The sequence below is a fragment of the Cricetulus griseus genome, chromosome 6, assembly GCF_003668045.3.
Source record: "Cricetulus griseus strain 17A/GY chromosome 6, alternate assembly CriGri-PICRH-1.0, whole genome shotgun sequence".
Taxonomy (NCBI): Eukaryota; Metazoa; Chordata; class Mammalia; order Rodentia; family Cricetidae; genus Cricetulus; species Cricetulus griseus.
Window position 1 is genome coordinate 136,432,150 of NC_048599.1, and position 25,013 is coordinate 136,457,162.

The following is a 25,013-nucleotide window of genomic DNA, read 5'->3' on the forward strand; positions in this document are numbered from 1 at the left end:
TGGGGTTGAGACAGCAGGTGGAATCTGAGTGCTGCCCTCCTGACCATTGCAGCTCACCTTTCCTGCCATGGGACTCTCCTTGAAGGAACGGGTTTTTACAGCCCTCTTGGGGATTGCAGCAGCTTCAGGCCTCACCATGCTCATCCTCATCCTGGTGAAGGCAACCAATGTCTTCCTGCCTGCAGACACCAAGGTTTGCTTCAGAGACCAGATGAGGATGTTGGGCAGGGTGGCCAGGATGTTGGCTTCCACACCTTTCTGATCCCAATGTTGTCCTTAGTTTGGGATCGTGTTTGATGCCGGCTCCTCCCACACATCCCTGTTTGTGTACCAGTGGCCAGCAAACAAGGAGAAGGACACAGGAGTAGTCAGCCAGGCCCTGACTTGCCAGATAGAAGGTCAGTGGGCAGTCCCATGGTAGGTCATTGCGACCTGGCTTGGACTCCCAGGCCTGGTGTGAAAGACCATTTGGTGACAGGTAGAAGCTATGTGTCTAGTCCTCAGGAAAGCACACCACCCTAATGGACAAGGGCTTGGAGCAGTGACGTGAGGAGCAAGGTCACACAGCTGGGCTGGCTCTGATGAGAATACACACACAGACATCAGACATCGTACCTCTCCCAATCTGATCCTATATCTGCCTTCTCTGGTGTCCTGGAGCTTCCCATCTAGGTACCACACCACACTGATGACAGAAGCCACCAAGTGCTGGGCCCGAATTCATTTCCTGGGGTTCCTGTCAGTGCTAGAGATCAAAAGCCTGAGGCCTGGGGGTGGCAGAGGCACACTCCCCAGAAGCCCAGAAGCGGGAGAAACTTGGGGTTTCCTACCTTTCCATGTGAGGATTGTAGTCACTAGATTGGGGCACACTATGCAACCAAACCAGCCCTATCTATACATTTCCTTGGTTGTTATTTGAGACAGAGTCTTGCTGTGTAGCCCAGACTGACCTTGAGCCCTCTAGCTGCTGCCTCAGCCTCCTGAGTATTATGGCGGTGGGCAAGCACCATCACACCCCATTCAAAAAACCGTAATCAACCTGGGAACTTCCTTCTTCCAAAAATGGCTGCATTCACAGGTTCCAAACATTAGGGTGTGTTGCATCTCTGGGGGGCCATCACTGAGTCCCAACCTTCAGATCTGGAGCCTTTTCCTAGGGTATTGTGTTTCAGGACCTGGGATCTCTTCCTATGCCTCTGACCCAGCACAGGCTGGGGAAAGCCTGAAGAGCTGCCTGGAGGAGGCACTGGCATTGATCCCACAGAGCCAGCATCAAGAGACACCCACATTCTTGGGGGCCACGGCTGGAATGAGGCTGCTCAGGTAAGATAGTAACAGTTGCATCTGTTAGGGTCACTCCAGAAAGCCAGGCTTGGATACCCTGGGGTGAAGAAGAGACTGGGCTGAGGTACAGTGGAGGTTGGGGTTAGGCTCTCCTCCATCATGGCCCTCTCTGCCCAGCCAGAAGAACAGTTCTCAGGCAAGAGACATCCTAGCTGCAGTCTCCCAGATACTAAGCAAGTCTCCCGTGGATTTTTGGGGTGCCAAGATCCTGACTGGGAAGGATGAAGGGGCCTTTGGTTGGATCACTATCAACTATGTCCTGGGAATGCTCCTCAAGGTGCAGGGACAGCCTAAGGGTGGGGGATTTGCCTGAGAGGCCAGTGCCTGGGGCTGGCTGGCCAGCAGCTGAGGGCCAATGTGGCTGCCCAGATCTAAGCATTTCGTCTGTGATCAGTATTCCTCTGGACAGTGGATCCTGCCTGAAGAGAGGATACTGGTTGGTGCTCTGGACCTGGGTGGGGCCTCCACCCAGATCAGTTTCGTGCCTCAGGCCCCCATCTTGGACCAGAGCACCCAGGCTACCTTCCGTCTGTACGGTGCCAACTACAGCATCTATACTCATAGCTACCTCTGCTATGGGCGAGACCAGGTCCTGAGGAGGCTCCTGGCAGAGCTGGCACAGGTTAGGCTGGTATTTGAAGGGTGGAGACGTGGGAAGGCATGGGGTAGAGTGGCAGACTATTGCAGGGCTTGGGGTTCATGCCCTTTCCTCTCTCTGCAGAGAAGCCCAGTAGCCCGGGTCAGACACCCATGCTACCACAGCGGCTACCAGGCCACACTGCCACTGGCGCCACTGTATGAGTCACCCTGTGTCCACACTACAGATTCCCTGAACTTCACCCAGAACATCACAGTTGAAGGGATAGGCAACCCCGGGGACTGTGTGGCAGCCCTCCACCGTCTCTTCAATTTCTCCAGCTGTAAGGGCCAAGAAGATTGTGCTTTCAATGGAGTCTACCAGCCTCCTGTGCATGGCCAGTTCTATGTAAGCACGCCCACCAAGCTCTGGCTTCCTCCTGGGGCCCCAGGTGCCCTTCTGACCAGAGGGGCTCCAAGGACAGGTAGAATAGGAGGTGCCCCGATGCCTCCTGGGGACTCCAAAACTGGAGGGAATACCTGGCTAAAGTGTCCGGAGCCTCCTTCAGGCTGACAGAGCATTCTCTACTTCCCCCAGGCATTTTCCAACTTTTACTACACTTTCCACTTTCTGAACCTCACCTCCAGGCAGCCGCTGAACATTGTCAATGACACTGTTTGGAAGTTCTGCCAGAAACCTTGGAAACTGGTAGGTGACTCTGGATGCCGGCCCTTGCCCCCTCTCTATACCTCACCATGGCAAGTAGGGCTTCTGGGGTCTTATTGGGTTTTCCTGGACAGAGATTTGTGGTGAAGCCACATTTGGGTACCAGGACTGGGGAGGAAAACACTGTGGTAGGGAGAGTGGCTTGCTTTGGGTAGAAAGATGTGCAGGTCCCTGTTGGGATCAGCTTCTGGTTGTTATAAGGTTGGCCACCCCACCCACTCCTAGCTGGAGGAGAGTCTCCACCAGGAATTAAGGAGGGGCTGTTAAAAACATTTAACACTCTCCTCCTGTCTGGAAACTGTTTGGATGTATGGAGGCCCCACTATAGCTGGAGGTGGGAGGAGAGTGCTAGGAGGCCTTGGAGCCTCACTTACTCATTAGCTTCTGGAACTCAAGGTGGAAGCCAGCTACCCTGGACAAGAACGCTGGCTACGGGACTACTGTGCCTCAGGCCTGTATATCCTGGTGCTGCTGCTAGAGGGCTACAAATTCAGTGAGGAGACCTGGCCCAACATCCAGTTCCAGAAGCAGGTGACTGCCACCTAGAGCCTCAGCATGTCTGGTTCAGGGTGAGAATGGGATGGGGCCTGGGACAGCCACCCAGCAGCCCTGAACAGCTGTGTGTCTCACAGGCAGGTGGCATGGACATTGGCTGGACACTGGGCTACATGCTGAACCTTACAGGCATGATTCCCGCTGAGGCACTGACCCAGTGGCGGGCTCAGAGCTACAGCATCTGGATGGCTGGAGTAGTATTTGCAGTGCTGACCCTTTCGGCCATTCTAGGAGCCGCTGCCGTCCAGCTCTTCTGGACCCAGGACTAGATAAAACCAAGCTGAAACAGATCACAGAAGCAACACATCTAAAGCAATTCAAGTGTTGGGATTCAACAGCAACAACATAAATGTTTGCGTTGTCTACCTTGTGAGCCACCATCAACTGACCTTAAGAAAGAAAGCCTTTAGCACACAGGACCTGCTGGACACACCCTGGATGTCTGTCTTCACGAACCCCAGACAATCAAAGGGTTCCAGTCCATCGAGCAGACCAAGAAGACCAATTCCTGACAATACAGGCTTCCCTCTGCCCTCAGGGTGGCACTGGCTATGGGGTCTGCAGTCTTCCAAAAGATGGAAACAAGAAGGGATCTGGGGAGGGACAGCTGTGGGACTAAGGCTACCTCCGAAGGCTGTGGCCAGCCCAGCAGAGACCCCTGATTCTTCACTAGAATCAGAATGGACCAGACAGCCAGAATCCAGGTCTGTGGGCCAACCCAGCTTCCCTCTCCCAAAAGCTTTTGGTTGCGTCCTCTTTATCATCAATCCCAGAAGGTAGACCACACAGGGATGAGGGGAATAGTTTTTGTTTGTTTAAATTAAAACTGCTCTTGTCACAAAATTTATTGCTAGTGCTGGTCTCCTGGCTTGGGTAGGGCTTCCACATAGGCCCCAGCTGGGACCACAAAGCACTTGGGGAAAATGCCGATGCAGCCATCTCGGTGTCCCTCCAGCCATGCTTCGTCCACTGTGGAGACATGTTGGATGGTGTAACTATTTACAGCAAAGACCGAGCCCTAGAGAATAAAGCCCCCACCGGGCCTGGGCAAACCAGAAGTGTTGGGGAAGGGCAGTCTTGTGCTACCTTCACAGAGAACATCCACTGTGTCTCCTCGGTGGAAGTCCAAATCCTCAGGCCTTTGGGCTGAGTAATCATGTTGAGCTATTACTTGGTAGAGGACTGGTCGGCCCCAGGCCCCCTGTGGCAGAAGGGTGGGCTTCAGGGGTGGCACAAGAGAGGGGCTTCCCCTCCAACCACCTGGGCTGCCAACAGTAGGCATCACAGTCTCCCTGCTGGCTCACCCGGCACTGGAGGTGCAACCCTCTTGGGCCCATGGCCACATTCCTCCACACACTCTGCAGTGATTCCTCCGTGGAGATGTGGACCCAGAACTTCTCCTCTCCTGGGGCTTGGTAACTGCAAAGGGAGTTTGGGCTACAGTATGTAGAGGAGTGTCTGGTGCCGCCCTCCAGTCCTGGCCCTTAATTCCAGTGGCTGCCTAGGATCTTAGGCATAGAGCTAAGGAGGCCTTAGCTTTGGTCCCTTCCTAGGCCTGAAAAGTGACCAGTTCAGGACAATCTTCACTTCCTTGTACCTCAGATCCACCCTTTTCTCCTGCAGTGTAGGGTCCCTTCCCTCACAGCTTTCTGACTCACCTGAGCTGCCCCATATGGGCCTGGTGAAGGAGGGCTTGAGCCAACAATGTTCGAAGACTGGAAAGGTCAGTATCTCTTGGGGCCTTAACGGGCACAGTAAAGTGGCACTGCACAGTGACAGTCACCAAAGATTCAGGGTCCTTTGCAGTTGCTCCCTGAGGACAGGATGGAAAGAGGGTTGTATAGCCTTTGAAGGCAGGGTGGTCCTTGGACCCACGGGGTCAGAGTAGAGGTTCAACTGAAAGCAGGAAGACAGAATCTGAGCTAGGGCTGTCCTTGCCCCAAGTGGCTGGTGAGGAGGGATTGGAGAGCAGAATAGCTATTACCCCAGCTCCTGAGGAGTCTCCAGAGGGGTCCGGGGCAGGCCGTCCAGATTCCAGCAAGTCGCAGCTCATGGGACCACCTTTCCACAAAGGAGACACTTTGAAGTAGACGAGTGACTGGCAGGTAGCTGTCCCTTGCCCCAAACTTCCTTTAAGGGACAAGTGTCCATGTCCCAGCTCTCCTGAGGCAGCTCCTTCTACCCCTATTGCTCAGGATCCTCTTACCTGTGGATGGAGGAGACTGATGGCCGACCTGTTCTACCCGGGGCCTCTGCAAAGGAAGACAGGAGTAGCAGGACCTCAATAGTGTCGGACCTTGCACACGCCATCTGCAGCCATCTGGACATGTTTTACTTAGTTGGTTTTGTTACATCTTACATTATGCAGAACAATTTTTGTATAAATGGTTTAAAATTTATTTATGCAAGATTTGAATGCACACCAGTGTTTTATTATTTAGATTGCCAACTTTCCTTCAGGTGGGAGAGCACTTACCCTGGACTTCATCAACATAAGAAGCCCGTCTACACATGTGCCCATTTGTGACAGGGGCTACGACCTTCCACTTAAAAGCACGTTTAGCTGGATGTTCAGAGCCTACTTGGTATGTCAAGAAGTTACACGAGCATGTTGTTGGTAAGTGCAAAGCATAGACCAGGTAAAACACTTGGCCAAATTTCAATAGAAAGTTCACCTTTTCCTCAAAATCTTACAATTCAGACTCCAGCCTTTACACTCAGGAGTGTTTTGCTCCAAGCATGAGCTCTTGTATTCCATCTGCATATCTAATTTATACCATGAGTCAAGTAGAATAAATGTGCCATAGCCTCCTTTTCTTTCCCCCTCCTTTGAAGTGTTCAGTTCTCATTGAAGCTGGTAACCTGGCTACTCTCTAATTGTCAAGTTCTCCACCCATAGAGCCACTGTTGTATGGTGGTGTTTCCTAAACGTCCCCTGATGTGGTTTTACCATTGTTGGATTTGTATAAACAATATACAAAAATCCCCCCCCCAGACACAAAAGAGTGTAGTCCTGGGGTAGGACCTAGCATATAGGGAACCTGAGGTGGTGGATCTGGGCCCAAGGGAGCAACTCCTTGGGTTCTGTCCTGACACAGCCAGTGGTCAAGGATGTAGTCTGGGAGCTTGGCCAGCAGGAAGTTTGGGAGTAAATGCGTGGTAGGCCCAGACCCTAGACACACCTTGGGACAAGGCTGAGTCTAAAACAGGTTGCCTAGTGGTCTGGTGGAAGCTTTACCTCAGCCCCTGGCATCCATATACCCAAAAAGTCTGGAATGTTCTGGTAAAAGCTTCACCCCAGCCCCTGGCATCCATATACACAAAGAATCTGGGATGTTCTAGTGGAAGTTCCACCTCCCCTATCTTTCTTCAAATCCTGCTACATCTCAGAAAGCCTGCCAAATGATGACACCCCCCACACAACTCAGAGATGCTAAAGACCACTCCCACGGGCTATTTAAACTGTCCCCCAGAAAACAGATATGTGGTTTTCCAGTCTCTCTTTTCTGTCTCTTCTCTGGAGGCCTGGAAGGCCATCCAGGAGCATTGTATCCATTAAATGTGGGCTTTTTCTAATTTAGTTTGATTTGGTCTGATTTGGATTGCTGCATTGATGGAGAGGCTTATCGGGGTACAGAAACTTTTCACCTAGCACCACTGGGGAGTCAGCCTGCTTCCCAGGCCTTCTATTGATTCCCAACTCCAGTTTCTCCATTGACTCTGAGAAGCCCAGGACAAACTCTAAATGAGTGCCCAGCCTCCGGTGCCCTGAGTTGGCGAGTAGGTGGAAACCTCTAGCCTCTGTTGAGCACTCATGGTGACTGTGGTTTGTGAACTATTTTTAAAGGGAGACTGTGGAAAAGCAATGTGTGGCCCTTGTGAGGTTTACAGCTCAGTACAGGAGCTGGTAGATGCAGGTTTAAGCACCTGGGGATTCTGAGCTTAGCTGTGAAAGGCTGCTGTTAAGGACATTGAACTATTGGATTGGGATGAACTGAATACTGGACAGAGCTAAAGTGGAGGTGACTGTCCTGTGTCCTGTAATAAGGCTATGTCAAACCTTCTAAAGTGCTCACCACTGGCTCTTAGGGCTTCAGCCTGTCAGCAAGGGGTTCTGCCCAGCCACTCTTCACACAGGCACAAGGGGCTCTGATGGCTTACAATGACTAGGAAGGAGGTTGGCAGAGTTTGGGCCTTCAGACATGTCTTTCCCCAGACTATCATGTGATGTGATCGCCGTATGTCCAACAGAGGCTCCAACTTAATGCTGACAGCCCCCATCTGGTCCCTGTGGCGGGTCTGAGTGTGTGCCAGTGAGTTGATCCTACTAGTCTATCCCCTGGGGTCAGGTCACTATGGATGACTCTTACCATATGCCTGGCCTGGTTGTTAATGAGGCTGTCTGACCTCTCAGAAGCTTACACTTCCTCTTTGGCTCATGACAAGTGAATGAATGGAAGTGACCAGCCATCCCTGCCAGGTCAGAGCTGTCCCTCAGAAGGAGTGGGAATGTGGTAGATGCCAACTCTTTGAAGGTCTAGGTTTTGGCCCATCTGTAGGAGGAGGGGTACCCTCCTCCTCAAATCTTTCCCACCATGTGGCTCAAGCCCTTGGCTCAGCCTGCCTATGCCTTGTTTTCCTTATCCATGCAAAACCAGGCAAAGATAGGCCTGGGTCTGTTCCATCCCTACCCACCTACCTGCTGAGGCCAGCCATCTGTATTGTGGTTGTCAGGGATGACAGATGCCACCACCTAGTGAGGGCAGGAATACAGCTGGATTAGGGCCCCATTGAGTCTTCTCCTCCAGGTCCCCAATTCCCAGTACCTCCATGGCTGTAATCTGCAGGGTATGGGCTGCCTACAACTAGCTCAAGACTGCTAGACCACTACAGCTTAAAAAAATAAGGTATGACCAAGAGAAACATATACTACTAATATAACTCAATTTTAGTACAACTTTTTAAATATTTTTTGTATCTTTTAACAGTGGTCCAAGTGAACTCTGATGGGTTCTCAAGGACAGTGTTTTCTCCACCTATACTCAGTCCACCTCGGGGGACATTCAAAGGCAGTGTGCCCCTCAGGCAGCTACATGTGGTCACATAGTGTTGATAGGTCCAGCGTGAGTGCTGTGGCAAATGACCATAGGTGTGCGGCCAGCCCAGGGACCAATAATACAATATCAAGTTGGCCCGTATTTGTGACACTGCAAGTGACTGTTTTCTTGAGTTCCTCTCTTCTATTTGGAGGTGAGAGACTCCACCATAGCCTGTGGTTTAGAGGGCCTGATATGGCCTAGACTGGCCATACACATCCCTTCTGGGACCCTGCTGTCTGTAGCAGAGATGCAGAAACAGAAATACACGAAGATGCACAGATACTGGGAGCAACTGAAGAGTGGAGTCAGAGGGGCACCGCTGGGGATTTCCATCCAGAAGCTGGGGTGCCCTCCTTTAAAGCTGACTTTTGGTAAGTTCTGCCTCGGGGCGTACAGCCTCGTGTAAGAACACCCACTCCCAGCCCTAGGAGCCTTGTGCCCACTCTCTACCTGTCTGACTTTCAAGTGGCCTAGACTACACCCAACTGTCCTCATAAACACACTGGATGTCCACTGCAGGAGCCACCACTCCATGTGCTTGACATAGGCTATAACTGCCATTTTGGCAGCTGGGTACCCAAGCTAGAAAACACCCGAGTGCTTTACCTTAGCCTTGCCGAGGAAATCCATGGGCTTCAGGTGCTGTAGGTATTGCCTGGGAGGCTGGAAGACTTCACCCTTGGGGACTTGCCTTAGCTGCAGGGGTACCTGTTTCTGGAGTGGAGTGTGTAAACCTGGGTGGCCACAGCTGCAACAACCCCAAGTCTTGAAGCAGAGGGGCTGCTTGGGCTCCCATCATATGTGACATGCTACAGGAAGTATGGGGCACCAGACTACTTCTCTCCCTATACTATAGTTAGTCTTTTGTTTTGTTTTTTGAGACAGGATTTCTCTGTGTAGCTTTGGAGCCTATCCTGGCACTGGCTCTGTAGACCAGGCTGGCCTCGAATTCACAGAGATCCATCTGCCTCTGCCTCCCAAGTGCTGGGATTACAGGCATGTGCCACCAACGCCCGGCTATAGTTAGTCTTGAGGGCATAAGCTATAGAACTTGGCTCCAAACCAGTGTGATTGCCACCTGCCCTCCTCACCTGCACTTGGTCCAGGGCAGTGTCCAGGATACCTTGGGCCCCCTCTGGCCATTTGGAAGTTGCCTCCACTAGAGTATCAGCAGCCTTGGCCCAGAGCCCTGCCTGGCACTCTGCTGATGCCATGTTGTATAGGACCTAGGAACAAGGGCAGACATGACAGCAGGGGCCAGGCCCGCAAGATGGTCCTCAGCTGAACTCCCCAGTCACAGTAGCTGGAGGTTCTTCTGTATGTTCAGCTGCCATAGGAGCTATAGGTAGGGACCAGGCCACCTGCTGCCTAGCTGGCTCAGTTGTCAGATGCCAAATGGTCATTCCCTGTTATCTCGTTTACCGCTGGCAGTGCCATGTTTTGCTTTGGGCTTTTCTACTTGAAACAGCAGAAGTAGCTCTCCCTTTCAAAGTGTCCCCTTGTGCTGCTGCAGGGGCATGGGGGGGGGTTGGAGAGATGGCTCAGTGGTTAGAGCATTCATTGCTTTTTTTTTTTTTTCCCAGAGGACTTAGGTTAGATTCCCAACTCTCACATGGTGGCTCACAACGTATTCCCTTGGCTAATGCCCTCCTAATTCTATACTCTGCCATCCCCATTAACTGAGTCTAGAGTATGTCTAAGGGTTCCCATTGGCTGTCCAGGGACATTCAGAACCCCACATTCAGAGCATTCTCATGGGCAAAGTGGACTGAGTTAAGGCTACCCTACAGCCCCAGTGACAGGCAATGATGCTGGGAGCCCATCGTTCCTTCATCCTGGGGAGGTACATACACAAGAAACCCAGCTTTGCTACAAGGAGAGAAACACACCCACTCTCTCTATGGCCCCCCTGTTCCTACTGTTTCCTCTGGCTCAGCTGCAGGTACTGCTGAGCTAATCCCCCTTCCCCCAAACTTGTCTGTCACCTTGTCATGATCTTCAATTCTGTCCTGCTTTTCTCCCACATGAGCCCATGCTGGCTGGCTCCAAAGTATGGAAGTAGTCTGCTCCCACAACTGCCACTCCAGCCTCCAATCAAAGAGCTGGGGGATTTCAGGGCTCCAAAAGTCTTTAGCTAGACAGGACACCTCATTTCACATGGCTGGCCATGTGAAATGGCCAGTAACACCAACATAAAGGTGACAGCACTTGGCAACACTCTAGACTTTATCTTAGGACTCCAGCCAGGACCCCAGACTACATGATAGGACCTCTATTGCAACCCAGTGCCATGGCAGAACCTTAGAACTTCCATGAACCCTAGATCCCCCAACAGAACCCCAAGCCTCAGTGACACTGCTTGGTGTCTGAACTCTGCCCACATGAAATGCCCACTCACCTCCCAGGCTTGCAATTTGAAGTGCAGACCCAGTTGTGTGTAGTCAATGGCAGCATTGCCCCTCAGCTGTGCCAGGGTCAGCTGGAAATCAGACACAGCTTCCTGGAACCTGTGAGCATCAGGGGCCTCTCAATAGCCACAAGGGAGGAGCTGAGCCTGTGAAGGATGACTTTGGGGTACCCCACCCATCCTCCCGTCGGTGCCAGCGTTGGGAGGTCTGAAGGCAATAGTGGTCACCTAGAAATCAGAACTCCATGGGACGAGTTCAGACCACCATGCTCAACGGGAGTTTACTGTCCAATTCCACTTAGCCTCCCAGGCATTGCTCTCTTTACCTGACGGGGACCACTGCTTACACTTCCAAACCTCTTCCCACCATCCTGGGCTCTCCTTTCTTGCCTCTCAAGCCCAACCTTATGGGACCTCCTCTGATCTCTGAGCTTCCAACTCTGGATGGAATCTCTGTCCCCCTCTAGATTCTCCACGTCCTCAGTCAGTTCTCCTAGGCTAATTGGAGCCTGCAGCCTTGACTATCCTTCCTCCCCTACTCCCCTTAGAAAGCTGGGAGGCCATCCACATCCTTGGATAAGCCCTTGTTTTCACATCTGCAAATTGGCTGTAGACACAGTGTTCTCACTACTAGAGCCATGAATCTTGACAGAGACAGGACTGTGGGGGGCAGGGGCCAGCCTAACCAGAGCATCCTCATCCAGGCTGGAGGGGATCCAGAGGAGAGAGGGAAGGAAGTGGGTGCAAGCATTGCTTTGCAGAGACAAAGAACCATCCAATAAGGGACAGGGGATCCTGCTATGCTCACCTCTCCAGCTGGAAATTAGCCACTCCCCGCTGGAAGAAGCCAACAGCCATGCAGGTATCCTTGGTCACTGCTTGGTCAAATGCCTAGGGACAAAAATGCTTGTGGAACAGCAAACTCAGTAACCCAAGAACCCAATGCCACAATGGAAATGGAAATCTGTCAACTGATGAGAGCTACTGGCAGCAGGTGCCTGCCAAGCTAGAGCCCAGATAAATGTGTCACTGCATGGATTTCTCAGCTGCCCCAAGCACCTCAGGATAATAAGCTCAGGGTGTATCACTATGGCATAGAAACCCATTTTGTCCACAGAGAGCATACAGCTAAAAGAAAAAATGCTCCAAAATGTGAGTAACAGTTATCTCTGGGAGACAGGATTGTGTAAGACTCTTGGCTTTTTTGTTTGTTTGTTTGTTTGTTGAGACAAGGTGTTTCTCTGTAGTTTTGGAGCCTATCCTGGAACTCTCTGTGTAGACCAGGCTGACTTCGAACTCACAGAGATCTGCCTGTCTCTGCCTCTCAAGTGCTGGGATTAAAGGTGTGTGCATCACCACCGCCGGGTGACTTTTGGTTTTTTAAAATCTCTTTTCAGGGGCCAGAGACAGTTGTTCTTCCACAGGTCCTGAATTCAATTCCCAGCAACCACACAGTATCTCACAACCATCTATAATGGGATCCAATGCCCTCTTCTGGTGTGCAGGCAAACATGCACACACAGCACTCACAAACATAAAATACAATAAATAAATATTTTAAAATCTCTTTCAGCAGGTCACGCAAAATGGCACACTAGATATCTATTAGAATCAGAACATCAAAGTCCTCTGTGTGCAGTCAGCACAGCTACTTAAACCAGACACAGAAATGTGTGTCCCCAGAAGGGAAAGCAGCCATCAATTACACCTGATGTAGTTTCCTGATACCCAAACTGGCCAGGTGGACTGACTGTTGAACTGGATCTGACTTGAAATTGTCACATGCCACAATCAACTTGGAAATGGGATGGCCGCTTGCAGCTACATCTGACATTACAAGCTTCACACTGACAGGTTGAGGTGTAACCACATCACACCTGCAGCCTTAGTTTTCCTTATTGCAGTTGTATCACCTGCTTCGTAGAGTTTCCGGGTGTAACTGATATGCCTAGGCTTGTACACATATTAACTTTATTGACTTAAGGCAGTGCCTTTTTTTTGTTCTTATGGCAGAGCATTTCCAAACCCCCTCTAGTTACAGTGTGAGGAGGTGAGCACTGGATTGGCCTAACATATGACTCACTGTTGAACTACCTGGTAACAGACCATTACATTTCCTTTCCTGAACAATAACCTTTTTATTTTGTCTTGTTTTTTGTTTGTATTGGTTTTTTTGTTGTTGTTTTTGGTTTTTGGTACTTGGCTTCTCTGTATAGCCCTGGCTGTTCTGGATCTTGCTTTGTAGAGTAGGCTGGCCTTGTACTCAGAGATCTGCCTGCCTCTGTCTCCTTAGTGCTAGGATTAAAAGCAGGCACTACCATGTCTGGGTTGAACAACAACCCTTTTTTTGTGTTTGTTTTTTGAGACAGGGTTTCTCTGTGTAGTTTTGGAGCCTGTCCTGGCACTCACTCTGTAGACCAGGCTGGCCTCAAACTCACAGAGATCCACCTGCCTCTGCCTCCCAAGTGCTGGGATTAAAGGTGTGCACTGCCACCACCGTCTAGTGAACAACAACCTTTTAATGAAGAAGCAATTCTGAAGTAATTGTAGGTGCAGATGCATAGTAAGAAATAATAAGAGAGCTGGCAAGATGCCGCAGTGGATAAAGACACTGCCACCATGCCTAATGACCTGAGTTTGATCACCAGGTAGTCCCACATGGTGGAAGGAGAGAATTGACTCCCACAGGTTCTATCCTGACTTACACAACCTGTAAATAAATAATAATTTCAAGAAAGAAATTATAGAAGAGACCATCTCTGTACAGCCCAGTCCTCCTGCTCTCACCCTTGGTGTCCGGGTGTTTCTGTCTCTCATCTTCGTGGTGTCCAGGTAGCTCACTACCATGTGAACGTCTGAGTTGGAGGTGGGGCACTGAGGGTTTCTATCACACACCCAGGAATAGCTGTCACTTTGATGAACATGAAGCAGGGGATGCCCTGACTGCCTCCTTTACAGTGTGAGACCCTGGGTAGTTCTGCTTTGAGAAGCAGAAAGGCAGACATGGGAGTGCTCAGAACCGGGAAGACAGACTGTGTGTGCCACCATCACCACAGGCAGAGTCCCGGCCTGTTGACTCTGACCCAACCTTCAGCCTGCCTTCAGGTATGTCCCTCCCTCAGTCCTGATAGCCTGGCCTAGTACAGGACTGATGCATTTGGCCCATGTGGCTGTGTGCTCCCTGTACCCCATTCTGGCCACAACTAAGAGAGGGGTCTCCCAACCACAAAGCTCCTACCTGCTTCAGGCAGTCACTAAGAGGGAGCATTATTAGTGAAACAATCTCTAGGTAAACGACGAGGTAAAGGAGCAGGAATTCCTTCCCCTCCAGGTGACTATGGGGTGGAGAAGGGCATCCTTTTCTAGGGTGTCCACTGGAAGATCAGGATTGGCCGGCAGTCACGTCTTCATTTGCATTCCCCTATAGGCCTCCACCAGGGATGGGGTCTCTGTCACCAGTCCCGGGGTCGCTTACCCGTAATGCTGCCTCGGGATCCCCGGCCATCAGGTGCACGCAGCCCATGTTGAAGTAGATCTTGGCCGGCGGCTCCCGGACGTCTGAGAAGAGGCACAGCGCGCGGTCCCAGTCTTTGCGTGCCACCGCCAGTACGCCCTGATGCCAATCCCGTACCTGATCCGCTAGAGAGCTCATGGAGCTGCTCTGCTGCGAAGGAAGTTAGCGAGTCGAGCCCGAGAGCGCGGGGCGGGAGGAGGGTGTCCCACAGAAACTGGGGGGCTGTGGGCCAGGGGCAAGGCTTCCGGGCCAGGACAACAGAGAGCTGTGAGCAGCTGGTGAGACGCGACTAAAGAGCGTACAAGACAACTGGAGTTGATTCATTCTGTGGTGGAGACGCACAAGGGGGCCCGAAGCCCCGCCCCCGATCCAGGCCCCTCCCCGAAGCCCCGCCTTGAGCCACTTAACCTCAGTCGCCTGGGCTGGGGATTGGGTTTCCGACCACATAGCCACGCCTCTTCATCCTCTAGGACTATCTGTCCACTCCCTGGCCCAGCTCAGTGCCAATAAGGCCACGCCCACCTCCGTTTGGCCACTCCCTCTCATCTACCCCGCCTCCGAGTTCTTGCCTCCCGCCCGATGTGACCGCGCCCCTTACTCAAGCCTAGCCCACCATATCTTTCTCGCTACAAGCTCAGAACTTCAATGGGCCCTGGAAGTGTTTAGGGGAAAGCCGTCTGGAAGCGCTGCAGCGGTCGGGCCAAGATTTCTGAGACAAGCGTGGACAGTGCACGGCAGGGCTGCCAACGCAGAGGTCAGAGACTTTCACGCCAGTTGGGCAGCCTGAAGGATAAACAGCCCAAGGATTGTCAGAGCTCAGCCCCGCCCAGTGCATGTCCGATGGGCTTGATGGCTCAGGGGGAGACAAGCAGGGCAGACTGGCTGCACTGTGACTAGCCAGGGCCTTCAGAAGCCGGGTTGGGGGTCTCAGAGTCAAGGGTGGTGCAGCCTGCAAGGCCTTCCTCCAGTAATGGGCACTGGCCTGGCTGCTCCTCCCCCTTGCTACCCTGGCTGTAGGAGCTGGGTCTTCTTCCAAGTGCCTTTTGCCCTGTGTGACCACACTGTCCAGAAAAACTACCCGTTGGACAGGGCTTGTGTCTTGTATAGACAGGTGGGACGGCCCAGTATGGACTGTGCAGGACACATGGAGGTTGATGTCTACCTTCAAACACCCTGCTTGGCTGGGGCGCATCCATGGTGTGTGTCATACACCTTACCTAAAGCTGCTGGTACAAATCCCACCCAAAATTTTCTCCCTGACTAGGTGTTGCAGCACCACGACTTGGCCAGGTTGACTCACGCAATTAAGCACCACAGCACCCAACCCTAGTAGCTAGGATCAACTGTAACTTGAGCCCATTCACCTTCCCTGCCTGGTTGTTGGTCTCCTGTGCTCAGAGTTACAGTTGGTTTTTCTTCCTGTGTGACCCTGGAATCATTACTTACCTTTTCATACACTTCATCCTTTTGTGTAACAATAGCAGTGATCAATTCTGTCCTGGCAAGGCCTTTATGAGAACTGAATGAGATCACGTGGATGGTGTCAGCCAACTGTAGATGCTTAGTGGAGCTTGCAATCCTAAATTCCCTAGGGCTTCAAGTCCCTTGTCCTTCCTCAGAGTTTCCTTAAACTTGCTGTCTGGAGTAGGTGGATGTTGCTAACCTGCTGCCTTCTCCTTCTCCTCTTCCTCCTCATCCTCTTCTTTTGCTTTTTCTAGACAGGGTTTCTCTGTGTAGCCCTAACTGTCCTAGAACTCACTATGTAGAACAGGCTGGCCTCGAACTTAGAGATCCATCTGCCTCTCCTCCCGAGCACTGGGATTAAAGATGTGTGCCACTACTGCCGGCTGAAAGCCCACTTTCTTAAATTGCATGGTTGTCCCAAAGTCTCCTGTTCTCTGATGGACCCCAAATGTCAGTCACAGTGACTTCCCCCTGAGCATGTATGATGTGCTCTCTATAGAGTTCACATGGGTCATCATAATGGCCAGGTAACTTATGTTTAAGTGGACAGGGACCCTGTGGTGTAGCTGTAGTCATGGTGTCCTTCCACAGGTATGCCAGTTGGACAGACTTGTGGTTTTTGGCTCTGTGTGGGTCCATAGTCCTGTGTGAGTGCCATTTGAGTGTCAGGGCATCTTCTGGGGATGATTTCAAATTCACTCATGAATCTTTTGTTTTGTTTTGTTTTGTTTTGTTTTGTTTTGTTTTTTTCAAGACAGGGTTTCTCTGTGGCTTTTGGAGGCTGTCCTGGAACTAGCTCTTGTAGACCAGGCTGGTCTCGAACTCACAGAGATCCACCTGCCTCTGCCTCCCGAGTGCTGGGATTAAAGGCGTGCGCCACCAACGCCCGGCTCACTCATGAATCTTAAAGGAGTGTGGATTACAGAAGTCAGGTGGGATGCCTGCCCTTGTCCCCATATTTGCTGAAGAGTCCAAGGACACTGCAATACCGGCTTCAAAAGACCATATCTGGGGGCTGGAGAAATGGCTTCAGCAGTTAAGAGCACTGGCTGCTCTTTCAGAGGACCCAGGTTCAATTTCCAGCTTACAACTGTCTGTAACTCCTGTTCCAGGGGATCTGACACCCTCACACAGTTATCTATGCAGGCAAAACATCACTATACATAAAGTACAAATAAACAAATTATTTTTTAAAGCCTATATCTGAGACCAAGCCTCAGTTTCTCTTTAGGACAAAATGTTCAAGAAGGTGAACAGAGTATGAGGTCACTTAGCGTTTCCTCCTCTGGCTTTGCAGGGTCCAGAAGGCAGGTGGCAGTAAGCAGTCAAAGGGTGCCTCTAGTGTCTCGTTTGTGTACATGAGACAACTCTGTCCCAGGCAGCAATGGTGTCACCCATTTTCCAGTGTACCTAGCGAGGGCCAGACCTGGTACAACCCAGTAACAGCCAGGAGAAGCAAAGTCCTTCATTGTAGAGGAGACCTCAGCTCTTGGTCCTTAAGCTTGGGAAACGGAAGAAAGACATTAACAGGTGTGGGTAGTTGCTGTGGGGAAGTGGGCCATTTGTACTGCAAATGGAAGCCTAAAATGATACCACCATCCCAGTGAAAAGAGTGACTCCTCAGACAAGTGGAAATGTATCCTCACAAAACTGGGAGGCAAGCTGGGCATATTCTTAGCACTGGGGAGGTTGATGCAGGATGATAGTGACTCTCAGGCCAGACTCAGCTACATAGCAAGACACTCCCTCAAATAAATAAATAAAAATGAAAACAAGGGAGCAAACAAAACATATATACAAGTGTTCATAGTGACAGTATTTGTAACAGCAAAAAAGGGGTGAACAATGTGGGTCTTTTAACAATGGGGAAACGATTGGTTTAAGGATATAAAACTGCAGTTGGACAAGAGGCATGGACTCTGTGAAGTCTTGAGGTCTACTGAGAGCATGATAAATATGGTTGATAACAATATGCTATATTTTAAAAGTTGTGAGATAGTATACTTTAAGTGTTCTCATAACAAAAATGATGAATATGTGTGATATAACATGTTAATTGGCTTAATTTAGCCATGCCATTGTGAAATACTGTATTGTGTATCATAACTGTGCATGACTTTATTTATGAGCTAAATAAATGAATGGAAAAAAAAGGGGTGAACAACCCAGATGTGTAATAACAATGATAAATGCACGGTCCAGCCATATGATTATCTATTACTTAGTTATTAAAAAGGTAGGAGGTTCTGACATAGCAAGAGTGGACTTTGAGGAGATATGCCACTCATAAAAACACAGATACTTTATGAGCCTGTTTGTGGAAAATTTCTAGAACATAGCTAGAAGAGGAGAGGAAAGGAGGCAGGACTGATGGGTGTGGGGTGGTCCCTGGCAGGTCATGAAATGTCCTTTAGTTGAACTGTGTGCTGAGGAAGGTAAGCTTTACAGTGAATTATGTTGATAAACTGTAGGAAGTTTCTGAGATGCATACAGAAACAAAGTGTTTGTAAATAAGTAGTTCCGTTCGCAGAGGGGGCCTGGGCCAGCTTGTCTGCAGAGTCCCAGCTGTGCCAGCCAGTCTCTTCAATGTCTACCTTGTCCTGGATGCTCTGGTGCCTCTGGAGACTGAGGGTTGGTGGGTTCTGTTCCTAGTAGGCTCTGGGTATCAGCTGAATCCCACTGGAATCTGGACACACAGTGAACTTGTCACTTTCCTCTGTGTTACTGAAAGGGTTGGTGGCCACGTGGATTTTGTTATGAGGAAAAGCTGGCCTTTAGTAGACAGCCAGCCTTGGCACCACATTCCTCAGACAAACCTAGCACATCTACTAGGAATAGTTGAACTACATGTATGATTCCAGATTTTCTTTTAATAGTTCACTATGGTAGTTTGAGAAAAAAAATGACCCCCATTGGGAGGTGTGGCCTTGTCAGAGTAGGTATGGTCTTTTTCTTTCTTTCTTTCTTTCTTTCTTTCTTTCTTTCTTTTCTTTCTTTTTTTTTTTTTTGGTTTTTCAAGACAGGGTTTCTCTATGTAGCTTTGGAGCCTATCCTGGCACTCACCCTGGAGACCAGGCTGGCCTCGAACTCACAGAAATCCGCCTGCCTCTGCCTCCTGAGTGCTGGGATTAAAGGCGTGCACCACCAATGCTTGGCTAAGAGTAGGTATGGTCTTGTGGAGGAAGTCTGTCACTGTGGAGGCAGGCTTTAAGGGTCTCATTTATGCTCAAATCAGACCTAGTAAGACAGTTCACTTTCTGTTCCCTGCAAGATGTAACTAGAACTCTCAGCTCCTTCTCCATCACCAGGTCTGCCCACACGACACCATGTCTCACCATGATGATAAAGGACTGAATCTGAACTGTAAGCCACCCCAATTAAATGTCTTGCTTCATAAGAGTTGCCATGGTCATGGTGTCTCTTCACAGCAATTGAAACCCTAAGACATACACTAAAAGAGAGAGAAATGAATGAAATTAATTTCTTTTTAATTGTATGTATATGTGAGTGTGTACACACAGGTGCAGGTGCTTGCAGAGGACACCAGATCTCCTGGTTGGAGTTATAAGTAGTTATGAGCCACTCAGTGTAGGTGCTGGGAACCAAACTCAGTTCCTCTGGAAAAGCAATTAACTGGGAAATCATCTTTCTAGGTCCAAAATTAATTTTAATTCCATGTTTTAACTCCAAATTAACCAAAATATTTCTACATGCAAATGACATAAGAAAGTCATCCATGTGCTCTATTATCCTGTCCTTGTCCTGGTGCAGAGAGAACAAAATGTGGGGCTTAATGACTCAGCCTTAAAGTCTTAAAGTCTTTCCTGGGGAGACAGGGCTTGGGGGGGAGGGGCACTGACACCAGTATTGCCTCATAACCCGCAACCTCTGGGGTCTAGTTGAGAGGACTCTGGGTAAGTAGGAAGATGGAGTCAGAGACTGTTCACTGGGCCCACTTTTTAGTTGTCACCCTATTGTCACACCAACTGAACCCAGAAATCTGGAGGGGCCCCTGAAGCCCACCCATCTGCCCCCTCTAGCCCTACCTGCCACATCTACCAACCTTCAGGCTGTGCTTGGAAGCTGAGCCAGCGCTTTGCTTCTCTCAGGACTGTGGGGCTCCCTGTTCCAGGGCTTGCCTTCAGCTGCTCACATCAGGGGAGAGAAAGGCCACCACTGTGCTATATGGTCAAAGGGTGCCCTCTGGCCTTGTCATCCTTATTGTATAACTTTGGAAGCTGGAAGCCAGTTGTTTTTGTTTGCTTGTTGTTATTGTTTGGTTTTGTGTTCAGGGTTTTAAGACAAGGTATTACTGTGTAACCTTGGTTGACCTAGAACTTTTTAATTTTAATATATAGAGTAGGCTGGCTCCTAATTCATAGAGATGTGCTTGCCTCTAACTCCTGAGTGCTGGAATTAAAGGTATGTACCACCATGCCTGGCTTTGGGTTCTGCATTTTTAGGGCAGCTAGGAGTAAGTAGACATCCTGAGTTCCCTGGTGTTGCCCCACCTTAAGAGGGGAGCGCCAAGAAATCACCCTGTATAGTTTGGTGTCTCCAGAAGTTCCCTGGGAAGAAACTGGTCTCTCTGCCCAGGTAGGAGTGAGGTCTTATGGGTTTAGAACCAGGTCTGAGCGTGCAGTGCCTCAACACCCAACTCCTCTGAGTAGGCATAGCCTGGGGCACTGGGCACTGTGCCTTTACCTCCTCTCTGAAGAGGAGAGAGAGCTAAGGTCCCTGAGGTCTCCTCTGTGCCACTCTTGTCTGCCAGGCTATGTAGCAAGTCCAGAGTCACTTGCAACCCTGGTGTTAGGGGCTGAGGGACCTGGAGACGATCTGGAATCAGATCCAAGCCCATGCCCACTGCAAGTCAGAATACAGAGGGAACTGGAAACTGTCTGGGAACAAGTCAGGCCTCTAGGCTCTGAACCAAGGGTCTCCCACATCTCACCCCATGGTCATGCTGCATGGCAGACCCAGCATGAGGACAGGAGGAACTCACCTTGTCTGCCCGTGATGCCTCCTAGCCTGATGCCTCTTCCTAAAAGAGTCAGCCCTGAGGGTTTAAAAGAGAAGAAACAGAGATACCAAGCAAGACACTGCTCTCAGTGAGCCCTGTGAAGCCAGACTCTGCTACAGACAGATGAACCGGGCCTTGCGTTGCTGTTCCCATGATCGGCTGTATGTTATCACAGTAGCTAGCTGAGGGCAGGGCTTGCCTGCTGTAGAGAAGGAATTGCCTGGGTGTGCAGACAGGAAGGTGCTCTGAGGCAACAGTAACTTTCAGCCAGCCAAGCCTAAAACAGTGCGATCCTGCCAAAGTAGAGTGATTGGGAGGAGACGCTGGGCTTGGCCAGCAGAGGGGCCCAGAGACCAGCATCTAATGGCCTTTGCGTAGAAAGACTGTGCTGTTAGTATGGGGCTGTGCTACTAGTAGTGAATTTTCTAGGGTGGCTTTAGAGTCCTCCAACCCATAAGAGACCTGGGGCTATGTCCCACTCCCCATCTGCCCAACACGATCTCTTGAGAGGACCCTGAGGGAAGTGCAGAGGATGGCCTTGGCTCTGGAACACTCAGGAAGTATAACCACACCAGATTAGGTTCTCCTGTACATAATTACACTGGCCCTTAGTCCTACCCTGACTGCAAGAAAAGTCTGTAGTGCTCTGCTGTTTTTTTATTTTTTTTAATAACCTTTTGTGTGTGTGCATATGAGGTTTTAGTGTGCACAGCAGACCTAGGCAGTAACTGTCCTGATTGCAGTAGGACAGAGCCTGAGATTCTGCAAAAGTTGACAAGAGGCATGCAGCTGTATGAATGTGTTAGGAGAAATGTGATGCCATCAGAGAACCAAAGGTGACAGGTGGCGGGTCTTCCTTCACTCTCCCCTTAGACCTGAGGTCAGTTCATCTGCCTTCAGATTCACTGACTCCTGCCATCTCCAACTGAATGTCGAGCTGTCACTGAACTTTTCAGTGATAATGCTTTTGGTTTGCTTGTTTGTTTGTTTTGAATTTTTTTGTTTTTTGAGACAGGGTTTCTCTGTGTAGCTTTGGCCATCCTGGAACTCACAGAGATCCGCCTGCCTCTGCCTCCTGGGTGCAAGGTGTGTGCCAACACCACCTGGTGATAATGCATTTTTTAAAATGTGTGTGAGAGTTGGTGGAGGTGTGTATGTCTCTCTCTCTCTCTCTCTCTCTCTCTCTCTCTCTCTCTGTGTGTGTGTGTGTGTGTGTGTGTGTGTGTGTGAGCATGGGTGCATGTGGGTGTATGTGTTTGTATATGCATTTGCAGATCAGTGGTCAACGTTGGGTGTCTTTCTTCTAGTTTTCTCTCTGTCTTATTTTGACAATATTTTTATTATGTTTATTTATATATATGTGTGTGTGTGTGCTTAGAGAGAGAGAGAGAGAGAGAGAGAGAGAGAGTAGGTCAGAGGACACCTTGTGTCTTAGTTAGGGTTTTATTGCTGAGAAGAAATACCATGACCACAGCAACTCTTCGTTTATTTGTTTGTTTTTTGTTTTGTTTTTTTGAGACAGGGTTTCTCTGTCTAGCTTTGGAGCCTGTCTTGGAACTCACTCTGTAAACCAGGTTGGCCTCCAACTCACAGAGATCCACCTGCCTCTGCCACCTGAGTGAGTGCTGGAATTAAAGGTGTATGCCACCACAGCTCGACCACAGCAGGTCTTATAAAGGAAACCATTTAATTGAGTGGCTTACAGTTTCAGGGATTCAATCCATTATTATCATTTCAGGGAGCATGGTGGCATGCAGGCAGACATGGTGCTGGAGGAGTAGCTGAGAGTCCTACATCTTGCAGCAACAGGAAGTCGACTGAGACACTGGGTGGGGGATTATTCTGAGCATAGGAAACCTCAAAGTCTGCCCTCACAGTGCCACACTTCCTCCAACAAGGCCACACCTCCTAATAGTGCCACTCCCTATGAGCTTATGGGGGCCAAATACATTCAAACCACCACACCTTGTATTAGCTGCCATGTGTATCCTGGAATATGGTTCTCAGCAGAGGTTTCTAAAGGTTTCTCCATGTCTCTGCTCTGGCCATGGGGATGATTGACCAATGCCAGGCTGGCCCTCCCAACAACTCAACCCTGGATGTTGTATTTTAGGTCACTAATTTCTCAATAAGAGGTAGTACCCTGCCCAGACACTTCTCTCTGCCCACCATGTGGGACTCAGAGACCAAGCTCTGATTGTTTTTTGTTTTTTGTTTTTGTTTTTGTTTTTGTTTTTGTTTTTTGTTTGTTTGTTTGTTTTTTGGTTTTTTTTTTTGAGACAGGGTTTCCCTGTGGCTTTGGAGGCTGTCCTGGAACTAGCTCTTGCTGGTCTCGAACTCACAGAAATTGCCTGCCTCTGCCTCCCAAGTGCTGGGATTAAAGGTGTGCGCTACCACCGCCCAGCCCAAGCTCTGATTGTTAGCCTTGTTAGCAAGAGTCTTAATTTGTGTGCTGACCCATCTCACTGGCCCTCCAGCCTATCTTTTGAGACTGAACCTGGAGTCACTGATTGGCTAGACTTGTTGGCTATCTGGTTCTGGTTCTGCCTGTCTTGGCCCCTTCAGTCCTAGGGTTACAGATGCATGACATGACACCCGCTTTTACATGAATTCTGGGAACTTAAACTCAGGACCCAGTGATTGATTATACAGCAGGCATTTTGCTCACTGAGCCACCTCCCCAGGCCCTGGTATTACTTTTATATGTGTGTGAATTCCCATTTAGTTTTCCATATAATTTCATATAGTTTCCATTTCTCCATCCTTTGACTTCTCAAGTATGTTTTCTGTTTATCTTTAAACATGTGAACAGCTGTGTCAGGTCTTTGCTAATTCATGTTAGAGCTTCATTCTGCGATCTATCTTGCCTGTTATAAGACATATTTTCCCACTTTTTTTAGATCTCCTGATTTTTTTTATTTTGAACTGATCATTTTTGTTTGTTTGTTTTTCAAGACAGGGTTTCTCTGTGTAACAGCCCTGGCTGTCCTGAAACTCTGTAGGCCAGGCTGGCCTCAAACTCTGGAATCAAAGGCATGTGCTACCACACCAGACTGAGGCAAACTTCTCCTCCTCTTCGTTCTTGGTTTGTTTAAGACAAGGTCTCACTGTGTAATACTGGATGGTCTGGAACTCACTCTGTAGACCAGGCTGACACTGAACTCACAGAGATCACCTTTAATTAAACCTTACAGACTCTGGATTCTACTGTTATCCTATGAAGGACACTGACTTACTCTAGAAGACAATTCCCTTTCTAGCTGGTTATTTAGTCTAGGGATAAATTGAACATTCAAGGTCTGTCGTAGGTCGGGTTTCTATTGCTGTGAAGAGACACCATGACAAGGGAAACTCTTATAAAGTTGGGGTGGCTTACAGTTCACAGGTTTAGTCCATTATCATCATGGCAGGACATGGCAGCATGCAGGCAGACATGGTGCTGGAAAAGGAGCTAAGTGTTGTACATCTTGACTTGCAGGCAACAGGAAGTGGTCTGAGACAATGAGTGTGGCTTGAGCATATATGAGACCTCAAAGCCCACCCCCACAGTGACACACTTCCTCCAACAAGGCCACATCTACTGAAAGGAGGCCACACAGCTCCTAATAGTACCAGTCTCTTGGGGGCCATTTTCTTTTTAACCACCACATGGCCTCTCAGGACTTGAAACTTTTTTCATTAGCTTCATTCTGGGTGGGGGGCAATGTTCTGTAGCAGCCTTCTGAGAATTTGGGAGAACTTACCTCTTGAGATGGACTCTAGGGTGATATATATATATATATATATATATATATATATATATATATATATATATTCTCCTGGGAGACTTGGAAGTCTTGTCTTAAGCCCACCAGGGCTCCCCATGGGCCCTTCCTACAGAGCAACTACCCTTAAACACATCACCTTGTTGGCTTCTGCTCAGGGACTCAGTGTGGGAGATGATTCACACTTGGGCAGTATCTATGACCTCCCTGAGAATAGCCAATCAGGAAGCATGGTCCTGCACTGCTCCTTCTCCAGAAATTGGTGGCCCAAAGCACAATATCCAGCATTAAGTTGTGGAATGGCCATCCCGGCCAGAGCAGAGATATGGAGAAATCTTGTTGCATTGGCAACTCAGCTGAAAGCCATGCTCCAAAATGAAAACTGTGTCACAATGAGTGGTGAGTGGCAGCAGATCTTCATAGAGCCCTTTCAGGCTGTGACTTCAAGTCAACCAACACAATGACAAGCGAATTCTCACCCTGTACAGTAGTCTATAACACATAAAGTAGAAACCCAAGAAATAACCGTGTGAGTGGATAACT

General features: G+C 49.5%; 2 protein-coding genes across 5 annotated transcripts; one reads left to right on the forward strand and one right to left on the reverse strand.

Annotated features, from left to right (window-relative positions):
* Positions 1-67: 67 nt before the first annotated feature.
* Entpd8 (ectonucleoside triphosphate diphosphohydrolase 8) lies at positions 68-3,942 on the forward strand. 3 transcript variants are annotated; one of them, XM_035446747.1, is made up of 9 exons: positions 68-193; positions 281-398; positions 1,173-1,323; positions 1,462-1,621; positions 1,739-1,975; positions 2,066-2,329; positions 2,519-2,629; positions 3,044-3,178; positions 3,280-3,942. In XM_035446747.1, exons 1-9 carry the CDS (start codon positions 68-70, stop codon positions 3,469-3,471), a joined length of 1,494 nt encoding a protein of 497 aa, XP_035302638.1. In that variant the 3' UTR covers positions 3,472-3,942. The 3 variants fall into 3 exon arrangements, with proteins under 3 accessions (XP_035302638.1, XP_035302639.1, XP_035302640.1); XM_035446748.1 differs by having other exon boundaries at positions 1,739-1,966; XM_035446749.1 differs by lacking the exon at positions 2,519-2,629 and having other exon boundaries at positions 1,739-1,966.
* A 52-nt stretch (positions 3,943-3,994) lies between these two features.
* Noxa1 (NADPH oxidase activator 1) lies at positions 3,995-14,531 on the reverse strand. Of its 2 annotated transcripts, XM_027422834.2 has the most exons (12): positions 14,184-14,529; positions 11,517-11,599; positions 10,700-10,808; positions 9,393-9,527; positions 8,908-9,015; positions 7,902-7,955; positions 5,409-5,454; positions 5,187-5,263; positions 4,861-5,015; positions 4,507-4,621; positions 4,289-4,403; positions 3,995-4,171 (listed from the first exon to the last, which is right to left on the reverse strand). In XM_027422834.2, the coding sequence occupies exons 1-12, from the start codon at positions 14,358-14,360 to the stop codon at positions 4,053-4,055; spliced, it is 1,293 nt and encodes a 430-aa protein (XP_027278635.1). In that variant the 5' UTR covers positions 14,361-14,529; the 3' UTR covers positions 3,995-4,052. The 2 variants fall into 2 exon arrangements, with proteins under 2 accessions (XP_027278635.1, XP_027278637.1); XM_027422836.2 differs by lacking the exon at positions 9,393-9,527 and having other exon boundaries at positions 14,184-14,531.
* Positions 14,532-25,013: the final 10,482 nt, after the last annotated feature.

Excerpts from the sequence above, each read along its gene's own strand:
- Noxa1 (XM_027422834.2), bottom strand. The coding sequence starts at position 14,360 with ATGAGCTCTCTAGCGGATCAGGTACGGGATTGGCATCAGGGCGTACTG. Across the intron at positions 5,016-5,186 it reads GAGACTCCTCAGGAGCTGGG|GGAGCAACTGCAAAGGACCC; the intron begins GTAATAGCTATT and ends TCCTGTCCTCAG. Across the intron at positions 4,404-4,506 it reads GGTTGCACCTCCAGTGCCGG|GGGGCCTGGGGCCGACCAGT; the intron begins GTGAGCCAGCAG and ends CTTCTGCCACAG.
- Entpd8 (XM_035446747.1), top strand. The coding sequence starts at position 68 with ATGGGACTCTCCTTGAAGGAACGGGTTTTTACAGCCCTCTTGGGGATT. Across the intron at positions 1,976-2,065 it reads AGCTGGCACAGGTTAGGCTG|AGAAGCCCAGTAGCCCGGGT; the intron begins GTATTTGAAGGG and ends CTCTCTCTGCAG. Across the intron at positions 3,179-3,279 it reads ACATCCAGTTCCAGAAGCAG|GCAGGTGGCATGGACATTGG; the intron begins GTGACTGCCACC and ends TGTGTCTCACAG.